The 17331-nt window shown below is 36.5% G+C and overlaps 1 protein-coding gene across 1 annotated transcript in view; it reads left to right on the top strand.

Annotated features, from left to right (window-relative positions):
• Positions 1 to 17331, top strand: part of Nek9 (NIMA related kinase 9) — a 39738-nt gene that overhangs the window by 6099 nt on the left and 16308 nt on the right. The window contains exons 5-14 of the mRNA XM_005321246.5: positions 1017 to 1122; positions 3246 to 3377; positions 5119 to 5229; positions 6155 to 6219; positions 10021 to 10071; positions 10483 to 10675; positions 12774 to 12918; positions 13560 to 13760; positions 14096 to 14142; positions 16678 to 16833. Coding sequence (XP_005321303.1) covers positions 1017 to 1122; positions 3246 to 3377; positions 5119 to 5229; positions 6155 to 6219; positions 10021 to 10071; positions 10483 to 10675; positions 12774 to 12918; positions 13560 to 13760; positions 14096 to 14142; positions 16678 to 16833 — 1207 coding nt within the window. The remainder of the gene's footprint in view (positions 1 to 1016; positions 1123 to 3245; positions 3378 to 5118; positions 5230 to 6154; positions 6220 to 10020; positions 10072 to 10482; positions 10676 to 12773; positions 12919 to 13559; positions 13761 to 14095; positions 14143 to 16677; positions 16834 to 17331) is intronic.

The following is a 17331-nucleotide window of genomic DNA, read 5'->3' as shown; positions in this document are numbered from 1 at the left end:
TAATTCTGTAATTAAGCTATTTTAATTTAAATAAATGGCATTTTGTACGATTAATTGTGCAATTTTACTAAATATTTGATAAAAATTAGGGGGAACAAAACAGATTTCTATTTATTTCTATCTATTAAATAGAACCATTTTTAAGAGCATTTCTACATCATTATGCCCTTCTTTTGGGGATGGAGTACTGAAGATTGAGCCCAAGGGTACACTCAAACACTGAGCCACATCCCAGTCCTTTTTTTTTTTTTGAGGCAGGATCTCGCTAGATTATCTAGGCTGGCCGCAAACTTGTGGTCCTCCTGCATCAAGCTCCCAAATAGCTGGGATTACTGACATGTGCTACCTCACCAAACTGTAGTTAGCATATAATTCTTGATGACTATTGGATGGCTACTGTTGCATGTTATTTTCTTTTTAAAAGTAACAAAGTATGTTGTTCTGGTTTATTCACATGTTTCAATAAAGGAAGCCAGAATCTAAACTAGGATTATTTTATTTTATACATGGTCAATCCATCTTTGGCAAAAGAGTCAGTGGCTTATTTAGATGATCTAAAACAGCCTAGTTGTGTTGATGCTTCTTCTTGCCTTAACAGATTTTTTAAAACCTTGACACCAATCAGATGCTAAATTGCAGTAATACTGAAATTGAAGGCATAAGTGGTAGTTGCAAAGATAGTGTATTTTACAGGAATTATGGTTGCCTGCAGCCCTATTTTCTCATCTGACTTTCAACTTTTCCTAATGGCATCATTGGTATGGGATACACTCCATGTTGTGAAAGTCCTGTGTAGTGAAGTTAATTCTTTGCTTTTACTCCCTAAGTCCCCTTTTCAGTGTTAAAATATGTGTGAAAGTGATGATCACTGTGCAGGATATTTGGGGCTCCATAACAGAATCTGACCAGTGAGAATACATTCATATTTACTGTGTATTAATCTTGGCAGGATGTTTGGGTAAGATAAAACTGTTGGCTATATGGACTTCATACATGGCATCTTTTTTTTCCCCCAGAGATATAAAGACATTAAATATTTTTCTGACCAAGGCAAACCTGATAAAACTTGGAGATTATGGCCTAGCAAAGAAACTTAATTCCGAATATTCCATGGCTGAGACGGTGAGTACAGGTTGCCCTTCTTGTTTTTTTTTTTCCTTTTCCTTTCTAGCTCCGTGAGAACCATACCCCCTGAATCTTGCATATTTTCCCAAGACACTCTCTCCCTTTTTTTTTTCCCCCCCTTGATTATACTAGTGATTGAATTCAGGGTGCTCTGCCATTGAGCTGCATCTCCTGCCCTTTTTATTTTTTGTTTCAAGACAGTGTCTTGCTAAGTTGCTGAGACTGGCCTAAATCTTGCAGTCCTCCTGCCTCAGCCTCTAGAGTCACTGGGATTTTAGGTGTGTGCCATAACATTAACATTGAAAATATTTTTTTTCTTTAATATATGTATTTTTAGTTGTTGATGAACCTTTATTTTATTTATTTATTTATATGTGGTGCTGAGAATCAAACCCAGTGCCCCCCACAGCTAGGCAAGAGCTCTGCTACTGAGCCACAATCTCAGCTCAAAAATCTTTTTTGTGTGTGTGTTTCCTTTGAATTCTGCGTCTGGTTCAGAAAGAAGCCTATGTTACAAGCAAAGCCTAATGCCCAGCGAAGAATCAGTTCTTTAATAATCACAGTCTGAATTAGAAGACTCCCTTCATACCTGATTTTGATTGGGTAAAAAGAAGACACAAGATACCGGGATCTTATCTTTTTAGTAATTATAAAATCCAATTATGGCCAGGCACGGTGATGTACTCCTGTATTCCCAGTGGCTTGGGAAGCTGAGACAGGAGGATCTCAGTTCAAAGACAGCTTCAGCAACTTACTGAGGCACTAAACAAGTCTCTAAATAAAATAGAAAATAGAGCTAGGGATGTGGCTCAGTGGTCGAGTGCCCCTGAGTTCGATCCCCGGTTCCCCCCCCAAAAATATACAGTTATGATTGTTCTGCTTTTATAATGCTCTATCCTTAAAAGAACTTGGAAATGTAAGTTAAAAAATTATCTTTATCCTGATGTTTTTTGGATAACATCGAGATATGCCTGCAATATGTGTGTGTTTATTTTTTATTTATTTACATGAGTTCTCTTATTATTCTAGGGTTGTGAGTCCCTGTTTCAGAAACTCATTTGTTTGTATGATGAAGGCCAAATGAAGCTTCTAAACATGCAATTATATCCTTATATGGATTTTTCTCATCAAAAACAATCTGATAGGGCTGGAGTTCTAGCTCAGTGGCAGAGCGCTTGCCTAGCATGTGTGAGGTACTGGGTTCGATTCTCAGCACCATGTATCAATAAATAAAATAAAGGTCCATTGGCAACTAAAACAATATTTAAAAAAAGAAAAGAAAAGAAAAGAACAATCTGATAAAACCCAGACTTGACTTTTCTAAGCCATTTAAATGCAATGAATTATCTGAAAATTTATAAAGGACATGTATGTCATCTGAAAAAAAATTTTTTTTTTCTCTGTTGAGTGAAGATGGCTTGTCTCGAATAGTGGAAGAAGCAGACTTTTGTACAGAACACTTTATTTCTGAACGCATTCTTTTGTGTGTGCGTGTGTTTTTAAATTATTTATTTATTTATTTTACATGAACTCTTATTATTATTTTTTTGCATTACAATGCTTAATACACCTTTATACCTCAATTTATTATATTTCTGTATACAAGATATGTTCCAAACTCATTCTTAAAGCCAGACAATCTTCAAATTCCAAAGAAATTTACTAGCTACTTTAGTATCACACATGTTGAATTGAGCCATGTAAAAAGTTTCATTCCAGTGCATTTCAGTTAGAACTTTTAACCCATTCATTCAATTACCATCTCCCCACTGCCAGTTCACATTAGTGAATTTTTACTGAGACTATCCCAATCCGTGTGAAGTCTTCACTAGGCCTTGAATGCCTAAAGCCTGTGTGAACTAGGACTCAGAGCCATTTAGCCTTCCAAGTTAACCATAATGCCCTTATCACAGATTGCTCTTTTATAACTGACCCAAGAAATTTAATATGAATAAAATTTTTCCCCATAGTGGCATCATCTCATAAAAACCATTTTGTGATCTATTAGTGAATATTTTATGTTATTATCACTAGTTTATAGGAAATTTAACTTAACTAAAATGTTAATATAGTTACTTCAAAAGAGAAATTATTTTTTGTTTTTTTTCTTTGTTGTTCAGCTTGTGGGAACCCCATATTACATGTCTCCAGAGCTATGCCAAGGAGTGAAATACAATTTCAAGTCTGACATCTGGGCAGTCGGCTGTGTCATTTTTGAACTGCTTACACTCAAGAGAACATTTGATGCTACAGTAAGTTGGTATATTATCCCACATTGTCTTTGCAAGTGATATAGATTGGTTAAGTGAATCAACTTCATTTATCTCTGAGCTTCTGATTTCTTAAACAGAAATCACTGTATTAAAAAATAACCTGTAGTCGGGCACCAGATTAGTATTATATCATTGAAATACTGTAGACTAGATTTATCTCCAACATGAATTCCCTACTGAAATGACATCAAGCAGTTTGAGCACTGTACTTGAATATGTTGACTCTGATTTTAAAACTGGCTCTAGTATCACCTATGTGATGCTCCAGTGTGGAAAAGTTATTTCAATTCTTATGCTCTAGCTACATCTTTTGTTTGTTTGATTGTTTGTTTGTTTGTTAAATGTGGTGCTATGGGTTGAACCCAGAGCCTCATATGTCTAGGCAAGTATGCTACCAGTGAGCTACATCCCATCACCCTTTAAAATTTAATACAGAGTCTTATTAAGTTGTTCAGGCTGGCCTCAAAAACTTTGATCCTCCTAACATAGCCTCCTGAGTAACCGGCATTACAAGCTTAAAGACATGTACCACCAACCCAGCTTACATAATTTTCTCTTTTTTAAAAATAAAGCCTGATATGAAGGAGCACTTCTCAAACTTTAATATGCATTCAAAATCACCTAGACATCTTGTTACAGTACAGATTCTATTTCATCAGTGTTCAGGTAGAGATCTGATATTCTGGATTTCAAACAAGCTCCCAGATGATGCTGATGATGCTTCTCCATGGACCACCACTTGAATAGCTAAAGTGAATTCATGTTTATTCTCCTTCAATCAGATGTGAGAATTTAGGCAAATAATTTCTTGAATCCTCTATTTTTTTTAATCTATGGAAACAACATATATCTCCCAAACAATATATAGTCCCTCATGAAAATTTTTAGATATTGTATGTGAAACGTGAAAATGTAATACTAAAAAAAAGAAAAATGCAAATATAAGATAATGCAAACTCATTGGTCTTTTATGAGACCTATTTATTTTTCTAAATCCTGAAGTTTGTTCAGGTGTATCATTTAATTCTCCAGAATAATATAGTGGAAGAAAAATGACTTTTGGAGTCAGACTTTAGTTGGAGGATGGCTTTCTTTTTACTTTAAGTGTAATTTTGAGCAAGTTACTTTATATCTCTGAGCCCCATTTTTCTTGTGTAAAAATTGATAATGATAATAACTTCTTTTTGTTGTCTTTGTAAACATAAAAAAGATCATATATGTAATATACCTACTGGTCTTTCAATTAGATTGTTATAATATTAGAATAATTTTATTCTTATCACTTTGTTATTATAAGATATCTGTGTATTATTTACTCTATTGCCTGTTCAGCTATTATTTAGGATATATACATTAGGAGATAAATTAGTTGGCAGGAGAGTTACTTAAAGTAAAGAAGCATAACTAATCATGCTTTCCTTTACCTTGGGATTCAGTTGAAGATTATAATATATTCTGAGCAATATGCTGTTGGCTATATAGTTAGTTGTAGTTTTAATCTCCATTTTGGCCATTTAGCTTAATTTCATCTGATTGCAGCATTGCATCCTCAACCATTTCTTGATGATGCATACTGGTAGTTATAATATTATATCAGACCTAATATAGAACAATTGCCAACTCTTTAAATAATGGTCACAGACATCCCTGAGCCCCTGCTGGTAGATTATAATGTCATCTTTATATAACCAGGAACAATGCAGTCATCATTTTCTCATAGAACCCACTCAACTTGTGTGTGAAGATCGTGCAAGGAATCCGTGCCATGGAAGTCGATTCTAGCCAGTACTCTTTGGAATTGATCCAAATGGTCCATGCGTGTCTTGACCAGGTAGGTCTGACTTATATATTGATTTCAATTTTACATTTTCCTTTTCTAGCCTCAGTGTTAAGGATATGGCATAGATACAGACCATACAGAACCACATTACCTTCCCAGATAAATGCATTCTGGTATTGGCAACTCATGGTAGTTAAATACTCCTACTAACAAATTTTTACATTATTTTGCATTATTTTACATTATTTTCAACATGGTTTTGCCATCCAAAATGTGCTCTATATTTTACAGTCAAAATTTATCTCTATAAATTGATTTTGTAAACTGTAGTCAGAGATGTAGAGTTTCTGATTGTAGTTTTTCTCTTTGTTTGGTACTGGGGATTGAACTCAGTAGGGCTTAACCACTGAGTCACATCACCATTTCTTTTTATTTTTTATTTTGAGACAGGGATTCCCTAAAGTACTTAAGCCCTTGCTAAAATGGTTGGTGAGGCTGACCTTGAACTTGTGATCCTTCTGCCTCAGTCTCTCAAGTTGCTGGGATTACAGGTGTGCATCACCACACCTAGTTAGAGTTTTATAAGTTAAAAAAAAAAAGAATTATGTTTCTGGATACCACCACAGACCAACAGAATTTCTGTGGCTAAAGTTTAAAAATCTTTATTTGTAATATGCACCCCAGTGATTATTCTGTGCCACATGTATTGAGGTTTGAGAGCTACTACCCTAATTGAACAAGTGAAGAACATGCATTGTAAACATACTTTTTCATGTACAGTGTTGATGGTGACAAGAGGATAGGCATTAAACATGGAATGTGACGTAAAGAAATGGTGATTTTTGAAACAAAAGGCTAATGTACAGTAATCTTTGACTAATTAATCTTCATCCTTATAAGACAAATTAAAATTTCTCATTAGATCCGATATTACCCATTTCCTTTAAGTGAAAACTAATCTATTTTTACTTTTTAGGATCCTGAGCAGAGACCCACTGCAGATGAACTTCTGGATCGTCCTCTTCTCAAGAAACGCAGGAGGTAAAGTACAAATATATCACTTTCATTAGAGATGTTTGACTGCTATAGAGGCCTGATCAGAATTCTACAGGAAAAGGTGGAGTTTCCTAACTTGGCCACTCTAGTGTTATTTTCTACCAACACCTCTGCTCCCATTGCCTGAGAGTGATTTCTAGCTTTTACCTCCTTAACTATTTGCTCTAAATTTGTACTGATGAGACCCAAAAGCCCTCTACTCCCTCAGTATGTGGATTTTCTATTCTACAGTGTAGGCATTGATACCCATAAGTTTGTATCTAAGTTCTGGCATTATCTTTGCCAAATTATTTAACAACTCTTTTTATTGTTGTTGTTGTTTGTTTTATCCACTATAGTGGATAAGTGAGGTAAGGTGAGGAATAAAGAAGGTAACACATAAGGTGCTCAGTCTGGGACCTGGTAGAAAGTGCTTAGCAGCTATTGGATACAGATGTGAATTTGGGCATTTTTTTTTTTTTAGGTATGATTGTTGAGATGGTGTGTTGGAGTTGGGCAAGTGTTCTTTATGTACTTCTTGTCCACTTCTTGAGGTCAACCTTTATTAACTTCTGACAAACTCTTTGCTGAGATTTTTTCTGTCCCAGGTCTCTAGAGGTAGGCAGGCTATCCTTCCTGTAGGAGGCTTCAAGCCTCAACTTAAAGGAGAGATATTTTTTATCTTTTCTTAAATTTTCTAATTTGTATTTCACCTTATTATATTATTTTTGCCCCACTACACTTTATATCTTTTTTTAATATATCCTTCAAATATTCAAACATTTACTGTACTCATTTTTATAAGTCTTGTTCTTATATGTATTAAGTATGTACCTCATTCCATAATTGTTGCTATTTATCTTTATTCTGTTGTCATTTAATTAATCTTTTATTAGTGTTTTTGTGTTTATTTAAATGTATTATTATTTTAATCAGTGCAATAATTGTTATTTTTATGGTATAGTGTGACATTTTAATAAGTATACATAATGTGTAATGATCAGATCAAGGTATTTGACATGTCTTTCACCTCAGACATTTATCATTTCTTTATGTTGGAAACCTCCAAACTCTTCCCTTCTAGTTATTTTGATATATTCAATTAATTTTGTTAATCATAGTTATCCTACTATGCTATGTAGAACATTAGAAGTTATTCCCCCTATCCAGCTGCACCCCTGTACCCATTAATTATCATCTCTCCATCCCTTGATCATCCACATTCTTCCTAGCTCCGGTAATTACTCTTCTGTTCTCTACTCCTTTAAGGTAAACTTTTTAGCTTCCAAATGTAAGAAAATGCAGTGCTTATTTACTTTGCTTGATTTATTTCACTTATAATACCCTCCAGTTCCATCTGTTTTCCTGCAAATGCTGATGAATAGTATTCTACTCTGTGTATAGTCTACATTTACTTTATCTATTTACCCATTGATGGATACCTATGCTGATTTTATATTTTGCCTATGAGGAACAGTACTGCAATAAACATGCAAGTGTAGGTGTCTCTTTGATATACTGATATCAATTCCTTTGTGTATATACCCAATAGAAGGATAGCTGGATCAAATGGTAGTTCTATTTTCAGTTTTTTGAGGAACCCCCATACTCTTTTCCATAATGTCTGTGCTAATTTATTGCCAATAACAGTGTCTGACAAGTTTCCCTTTCTCTACATCCTTGCAGCATTTGTTACTTTTTATATATATTTTTAATAATAGTAATTCTAACTGGGGTGGTTTTGATTTGCATTTCTCTTATGATTAGTAACGTTGAGCATTTTATCCTGTATTTACTGGTCATTTGAATATCCTCTTTCAAGAAATGTATATTCAGATCATTCACCCATTTTTTTTCATCTTCTTTTTTTTCTCATTCACCCATTTTTTAAATCAGATGATTTGAGGGGTTTTTTTGCCATTGACTTGTTTATGTTCCTTATATATTCTGGAATTAATAGTTTGCCAATATTTTCTCTTCATACTATTGATTGTTTCCTTTCTGTATAGAAGTTTTTTAGTTTGATATAATCCCATTGGTCAAATTTTGCTTTTTTGCCTATGCTTTTAGGGTAAAAGCCAAAAAGATAGACCAGTGCCCTGAAGTATTTCTCCTTTATTTTCTTTTGATAGTTTTATAGTTTGGGGGCTTATATTATGCATTTGATCCATACTTAACCTCTAACCAGTGTTTTGGTGCCTAGAATTATGTGTCATACTCCAGATATAGCACTATGACCTTCCATTAATGTTTTATGCTAATTCAAGCAATATCACCCTTTGGGGTTGGTTAAACACATTTATAAATTTTATCTAGTTTATACCCAACAATATAGTCAATGTTTAAATCTCTTATTGACATACTCCAATTAATAAATTTTTTATGGTACTAGGAATTGAACCCAGGACAGTTCTATCTCTGAGCTACATCCCCAGCCCTTTTACCAGTTTATTTTATTTTGAGATGGGGTGTTATAAAGCTGCCCAGACTGGCCTGGAACTTATGATTCCCCCTACCTCAGCCTCCTAAATCACTGGAATTATAGGCATATGCCACTGCAGCAACCCAGTTTTGGACAAAATAGAGTTTATTCAGTACAGTAAGCAATTTAACAAGTGTCAATTTTGTAGTTTCACTCAGTGGAATATGCCAACATCTATCAGTACTAGTAGAACCTTAGTTGATAATTTTTAATTGAAATTTTTATTGAAATAATTATATATTTACCTGGAGTACTTTGTTGAAATTTTGTACTTTGATGAAAAAAACATAAGATAGAAGTTTTCTAGACAGAGAAAATAGCATAAGCAGAAGCACAGACACAAGGAGTTGTGGGAAATGTTCAGGAAACACAAAGCCCTATTTGGCTATATTAGCTGTTCTAGACCTGGGGTTCTCCATGCAAAATCTCAGGAGCTTTCACAAATTACTGATACCTGAGCACTGTCCTAATAGTTCAGCTATGATAGATTTAGTCAGAATGATAATCCTGGACCAGAACATAAGGTGTAAGTGGGAAAAAAAAAAAAAGACCACAAAGAGAGAATCTTGAATACCAGGCTTAATTTAAAAATAGTACAGAAGTATTGGGCATTTAGGAGAGAACAGCTCACATGATGAGAGGCGTACTTAAGGAAGAGTCTTTTAGCAGTACTAGGATTGATGTTAGGTTAGCAAAGAACTGATGAAAGTGGGCAGGACTATGGTGAGTGAGGCTGACTAGGAGGCACTGCCACAGTATAGATAGGAAATAAAGTTGCCCAGAGCTAAGGTGATGAGACTGGACAGGAAGAGTTGTGTTTTATAAAAGGTGCTGTATAGGTAAGATCCATAGAATTGAAATGTTGAAGAAAGGAGGAGAAAGGAGTCAAAGATGATTGAAGAAGGGGGAAGGAGTTTGCCAGTTACAGAAATAAGCAAGTCAGAAAGCAAAGCTGGTTTAGGAAAGCGATAATAAGCCCAGGTTTAGAGATGCTTCATTTGGGGAGTCAGTGGGCAGACCAGATGGAGATATCTATCATGTGCATCAGAGGTTCTTGAGGCTCCCTGCTCCAACCTAGACTGGTTCTCAGAAATAGAAAGCAAATGGCCCCAAACTACTGACTCTCTTTAATATAATCAATTGTCTAATGCAAGATCTTATAACTGTTTTGAGTTGTATCAAGGTACCTTCCTAAAAATATTGTCATATTGTAGGATGCATTCAGTTAATAAGATTAAATCTGTGAAATGTAGTAAAGAGACACTGTTGCCTTATAGAAACCTATCATTTCAAAATTCATGTGTCTTTTGCTTTTCTTTTGGTAGAGAGATGGAAGAAAAAGTCACTCTGCTTAATGCACCTACAAAGAGACCAAGGTAATGGCTCAAGAAACTATTAATACTATATGTACTGAATTTCCACCAGAAGGGTCTTACTTAGGTCTATGCATTATTTGATCCCAGTGGCCTTTGATATCTTCTTAGGAGCCACCATGTGCTTAAATTTCTGAAAAGAGAGCCATAATTTCACCTTACACTAACTTGGACAGCATTACATTGATGAACGTTGAAAAGTATAGGTGTTATGGATCAGACTAGAAACTGGCTTGGCCAAACTGTGATGAATACCTGAGGCAAGAATTGCAAAGCTTGCTGTGAGTGAGGATTGAAAGAATATATTTTTTTTATATCATAATTGGCAGTTCTTTTAAGGGAACAGACTGGAAGCAGTCTTCTTTGAGATTGTTTTTATGTTAAATGTGCCTTTGTTCTGGGGGTTGCTGGCAGGTCAAGCACCGTGACCGAAGCACCCATTGCTGTGGTAACATCACGAACCAGTGAAGTCTATGTTTGGGGTGGTGGGAAAGCCACCCCCCAGAAACTGGATGTCATCAAGAGTGGCTGTAGTGCCCGGCAGGTGTGCGCTGGGAATACCCACTTTGCTGTGGTCACAGTGGAGAAGGAACTGTACACCTGGGTGGTAAGTGAAAGCTAAGGACTTTTGAAACAGTGCTGTCAGCCTACTTGTTTCCTGGGCCATGATGTCAAAGCATTTTGTTAGTCATATGATGCAGGCTGCAACATGGGGTGATGGAACTTCAGCTCTACGAGAGCAGAAATTCTCTTTGGATCACTGATGTATCTAGCATGCCTGGTACATACTAGGTTACCTGTCAGCATTTTCTGAATGAATGAAAGAGGCAAAGAAAACTAAAAGAGCCCTAGCTTTGGACTCAGAAGAAGACCTGGCTCTTCAATTTATAGTTAGAGGATGTACTGTGTTTCATTATTGTGAGGTTCAGAGCAGCTAGTATTTGTGAAATAGCTTTACAATGAAATAATGCACTATGTCAGGAAACCTGACTCCCACTGGTGGTTGAAGATGCCTAGGTATATCTTACATAGAACTTTCCTTGGTTGCCTTCTTACCTGCTTAACACAGTGAGTTTGCTGTTTCTTACCTCCCATTTTCTCCTTCACCTGCAGTGAAACCTTCATCCCTATCACTCAGTTGAGTCTTGACAAAATAACTGATAAATTGCCAAAATAAAACAGATGTTGTGTTTTCTTTTTGGTTTATGGATTTTTTTTTTTATTTTCATGGGACAAGGGATTGACCCAGGGCATTCCACTACTGAGCTACATCCCCAGCCCTTTTATTTTTAATTTTGAGATAAGGTCTTGCTAAGTTGTCCAGGCTGGCCCTGAATTTGTAATCCTGCCTCAGCCTCCCAAGTTTCTGGGATTACAGTTGTGCACCTTTGTGCCCAGCAAAACGGATGCATTTTAGCCCTTACCTTATTAACCTCTTGGCAGTGTTTGCCATCATGTACCACTCCCTTTTCTTTCTTTCTTTTTTTTTTTAATTAGTTACTCAAGACAATACAACGATCTTGACATATCATACATTTGATTCAAATGGGGTATGAATTCTCATTTTTCTACGTGTACAGATTGCAGGTTCACATTGGTTATATAGCCACGTATATACATACAGCAATACTAGTGTCTGTTGTATTCTGCTGCCCTCCTTATACTCCCCTCCCCTTGACCACTCCCTTCTTGAAGCATTGTTTTCACTCACCTTCCTTGGGAGCAGGTTCTAGTGGCTTCCCCCTGTCTCTTTGGCCTTGCCTTCTCAGACTTATTTCATGCTGCTGTTTCTTTACCCTACCTTATATTCTGCCCTTGGTTCCTTTCCCTGAGGGAATTCATTGTTTTCAATGGTTTAACAATATCTTCTCCATGAGGACAGGGACTAAAGTTATCTCCCATGAGTGAGGAGTAGGCACATAACTGTTGAGTGGTTGAAAGAATGATATGGCCTTGGTTATAGAGTGATGACTTACTGTTATTTCCTAAGACCCTGTTCCTTAAAGAATTAGCCCCTGGGGGTGGCTTCCAGAAGTAGAGTGAAACCAGTGCTTTAAACATCATTTGTATAAGGACTTATAGTTGAGTCCTTGAAAAGAATTACTTATCTCTGTAAACTGTAGAAAAGTCAAAAAGACTGTTCTCAGTTCTGTATAGCAGCATTCTTTGATGTTGCCAGATTTTTTTTATAACTGTTCTGTGTTTCAAGTAAACTGACCAAAATTATCCATAATTAAATATATAGTTCACCTTAGAGTTAGTTGAAGAACAAGAGAAATGTATCCTTTTAAGGCTTGTTAATACATTTTAAAATTTTTAACCCGTGGGCAGTGATTTTATACTACCTACTATTAAAAGGTTTAATCCCCTTACCCATTTTTTTTCTAATTTCTAAATTTCCAGCTGTTTTTTTCCTTTTTATTTTTTTATAAGAGGTTATATAGCTGGGTGCAGCTATAATCCCAGATACCCTGGAGGCTTAGGCAGAAGATCTCAAATTTGAGGCGAGTCTGGGCACTTTGGCAAGACTCCCATTTCAGAAATAAAAAGGGCTGGAAATGTAGCCCTGAGATAGAATTCTAAGTTTGCTCCCCAGTACCATCCCCGTACCACACTCACACTCGAAGAAGAAGAAAAGAAGTTATTTTAAAGATAACCTGTTAGTGTGAAAAGTTAAAATTTCACAAGACCTCTTTATTTCACAGAACATGCAAGGAGGTACTAAACTCCACGGTCAGCTGGGCCATGGAGACAAAGCTTCCTATCGACAGCCAAAGCATGTGGAAAAGTTGCAAGGCAAAGCTATCCGTCAGGTGTCATGTGGTGATGATTTCACAGTCTGTGTAACAGGTAAGCCATCAACAGAAAGCATCTGAGTACATTTAATGTAGAGATTGTGCTTAAATCTGTGTAGTTTTAGTTAAGATTTTAACCCCCCCACACACCATAAAAAAAAAAAAACAGTGTTCAAGGAAACAAAGACATTGAGAAATATGCCCATTAATAACTATAATCCCAATTTGCTGTTCTTAGGGAATGATTGGCAAGGAGAAGATAGACGGAATAGGTGGATAACACAGAAGAGGCAGGATTAGGAGAAATACTTTGTGTATCCCATTTGAGGGAGAAAATAATCTTACTACCTCTGGAGGCTGTGGATAACAAAATCAGGATCAAGAGCTAAATTTAGTTTTGGGCTAGTCATTACTCATTTTATGATTCCTGGTACTTCTCTTTCTATCTCTAAGATAGAGTCCTTAAACATGACAGCACTGCCATTTTTAAACTATTTATTACAGTAATAATAAACACATACAGCTCTAGACTTAAATACAGACAGCTCTAGACTTACATAATGTGTCCTTTTGGTTTCTCTGATACAGTAAACTCATGTGCGATCATTGGCTGGATCCTCATTTTAGCCCTGTCCAGCTTTCTGATTGGACAAAATAAGTCAGTCCTGTGATGAGTTGTTTGCTTTTCTTTTGCAGATGAGGGTCAGCTCTATGCGTTTGGATCAGATTATTATGGCTGCATGGGGGTGGACAAGGTTGCTGGCCCGGAAGTGCTAGAACCCATGCAATTGAACTTCTTCCTCAACAATCCAGTGGAACAGGTCTCCTGTGGAGATAATCATGTAGTGGTTCTGACACGAAATAAGGAAGTCTATTCTTGGGGCTGTGGAGAGTATGGTAAGTGTAGCCTTACTTCTGTTTACTTCTTCACCGGTGCACAATCCAACTTCAGATTTGCATGCATCCAAACATATCACGTAGCTCTATTCCAGGGCTGAGGTTATGGCTCAGCAGTCGAGCACTTACATAGCAGACTCGAGGCCCTGGGTATGATCCTCAGCACCACATAAAAATAAATAAGTAAAATAAAGGTATTGTGTCCAACTACAACTAAAAAATAAATATTTAAAAAAGAGAGAGAAGTGTTAATTTCATTAAAGAGACTCTATAGAACATCTTCATTTGAAAGAAGGCTGTAATCCAAATTACTTTGTTTCTTATTTGTGTTTCAGGACGACTAGGTTTGGATTCAGAAGAGGATTACTATACACCACAAAAGGTAAAGTCAGAAGCAGCTTCTTCCTAAAGCTTATCTAAGTCACATAGGAAGAACACATTCTTTTCCTGACTCTTCATATCAAGTTGTTAATTTCTAAAGTATTTTGACAATCTAGGATTCCTGGGTTAGTGTTGTGTGGTCTTATCATCTGACTAAATCATAGTGGATACAACTACTGTGGACACAGTAGAGTCACATCTTATTCAGGGATGAGAGCTAAAATCAGCATATACAGAGGAAAAATCACATAATGTTAAATATACATAGAAAACTCCTCAGGAATATACTGGAAAGCAATATACTATCTCTTAACACAGCCATTTTCTCCTCGTGGTTTCTATGTTAAACACCAGATGAAATAGTTTTTGTTTAGGAATCATGTGGTGCAAATCGTCATATCTAATTACTCAGCACTTCAAGAGCTGGCACTTTGAGAGGCTCACTGGAGTTGAAACCAGCTGAGGGAAAGTCATCTTCTTCTCTCACACCCCCCTGGGGCATAGGCTGGAGGGGTACCTACCATTGACTATACCATTTACTGTTACAAATTTTTATTTACATTTAAAAAATTAACTGGTGTTTTTGTGGGGTCCACCCTCGATGGGATTCACAGAAGTTGCTCTTCTGAAAGCTATCGTAGAAATTGTGAGGTTTGAGGCTTCAGGTTTCATACACATTAACTAAAGAAGAATGTGGGCATTTGCAAATGTTCTCTCGGATATTCGGATGCTAACTCAAAATAAGTGGGGGGAGGTAGGGAAGAATAGAAGTACTTTGGATTAGACAAAGGAGAATGAAGGGAAGAAAAAGGGAATGGAAATAGGGAAGATAGTAGAATGAATTGGACATAACTTTTTTATGTTCATATATGAATACACGACCAATGTATTTTCATATCCTGTGTAACCAGAAGAATGGGAAGTTATATTCCATATATGTATAATTTGTTCAAGTACATTCTACTGTCATGTATAACTAAAACAATTTTTTTTTCCAATCCAATTCTCTTATTATTATTATTTTTTTAAATAGAGTGAGAGAGAGGAGAGAGAGAGAGAGAGAGAGAATTTTTAATATTTATTTTTTAGTTCTCGGTGGACACAACATCTTTGTTGGTATGTGGTGCTGAGGATCGAACCCGGGCCGCACGCATGGCAGGCGAGCGCACTACCGCTTGAGCCACATCCCCAGCCCTTATTATTTTTATTATGGCTCAGATTTTCCCTTCTTTTACCAGTGTGTGGATAAAATAGCAGTAACTCCACTAGATATTTGGTTTCATGATTTGAGTTTATATTCACCATCTTACCACTTGTCTCATCTGTTTTTTATGTATATATATATATATATATATATATATATATTTTTTTTTTTTTTTTAAGCTACACGTGACATTTCAATGATCTTGGCAATTCATACATTTGAATCATTGGGGTATAATTTCTCATTTTTCTAATTGTACAGATTGCAGAATCACACTGGTAATAGAGTCACCTATATACATACAGCAATCATAATTTCTATTCTATTCTGTGCCCTTCCTATCCCCCCTCCTCCTCCCCTTCCCTCCCATCATTTCTCTCTATCCAATCTAATGTGATACACTTTTTTTTTCTTTTTCTCATCACAACATCATACATGTATTCTCTATAACAATGAGGTTCTCCTTCTATCTTCCGTGCAACTCCCCTTCTCCCTCTTTTTCCCCTCCCACCTCTCTTCTGGTAGTGGTAGTCTTCTTCTCATGCCCTTCCTCCCTATCTCATTTTGAGTCACCCCCCTTATATCAGAGAAGACATTCGGCATTTGTTTTTAGGGATTGGCTAACTTCACTTAGCATAATCTGCTCTAATGTTATTCATTTCCCTGCAAATGCCATGATCTTGTTAGTTTTTAGTGCTGAGTAATATTTCATTGTGTATAAATGCCACATTTTTTAATCCATTCATCTATTGAAGGGCATCTAGGTTGGTTGCACATTCTACCTATTGTGAATTGTGCTGCTATAAACATTGATGTGGCTGTGTCCCTGTAGTATGCTCTTTTTAGGTCTTTTGGGTATAGCTTTCCTTTGGAAAGCTGGGAATGGAACCACCATTTGACCCAGCTATTCCCCTTCTTGGACTATACCCCCCAAAATATATTTTTTTAAAGTTTTTAAAAAAAGAATGTGGGCATTTGGAAGTCCTAGCTGCCATCTCGGTACCCTGTCACCTCTCTTATAAAATGAACAGCTTGGAACCCACAGGTCCATTAAGTATCTTTGATAGCTGTCAAGAAGCCCTCCGTCTTAGAGGATGAAACCAGTAAGGAATTCAAGCATCTCCTTTCCAGCTTGTTTTGAGCAGTCTTCTCCTTCAGAAAAGTAGGATCTGTTACTAAAACAGACAGGGACTGTCTAGTTGAACTGGAACTGCCACTTTTTTCTTCCTGGTTGGAAATACTAGCCCTTCAGCTGATGGGCAAATCTGAAGAGAATGGACCATCCTCTACTTCCCTGTTGTCATTTTCTTCCAACTTACTTTTCCCTTACAGGTAGATGTTCCTAAGGCCTTGATTATTGTTGCAGTTCAGTGTGGCTGTGATGGGACCTTCCTGCTGACCCAGTCAGGCAAAGTGCTGGCTTGTGGACTTAATGAATTCAATAAATTGGGTCTGAATCAATGCATGTCCGGAATCATCAACCATGAAGTGAGTGCCCCCTCCAAGTTCCAACCATACCATTAGAACTTCTCCTGGTTGAAATTTCTTTGGGATTATTGGTCAGTGACCATGGAATTTGATTTAAGAATGAAGCTGGTTGAGGTTTTAGCTCAGTGGTAGAACACTTGTCTAGAATGTGTGAGGCACTGGGTTCGATCCTTAGTACCACATAAAAAAATAAATGAATAAAATGAAGGTATTGACTGTCCATCTACAACTAATATATATATATATATTTTTTTTTTAAATAAGGTGATGATCTCACATATATTATTTTTAGCAAAAGAAACCAGCCACACAAAAAATATACATACTGTATGATTCCAATTAGGTGAACTTCAAGAACAGGCAGAATTAACTTCGGACGGCAGAAATCAAAATAGTGGTTATCTCTGGGTGAAGGGGTCTGGTTATTGTCAGAAGAGGTGAGAGGGATCCTGGGATGATGGGAATGATTTCTGTCTTGATCTGGTGGTGGTTTTACAA

Source organism: Ictidomys tridecemlineatus, chromosome 5 (genome assembly GCF_052094955.1).
Source record: "Ictidomys tridecemlineatus isolate mIctTri1 chromosome 5, mIctTri1.hap1, whole genome shotgun sequence".
Taxonomy (NCBI): domain Eukaryota; kingdom Metazoa; phylum Chordata; class Mammalia; order Rodentia; family Sciuridae; genus Ictidomys; species Ictidomys tridecemlineatus.
The sequence above is the reverse complement of the archived record's forward strand: the minus strand, read 5'-3'. Positions and strand labels throughout refer to the sequence as shown.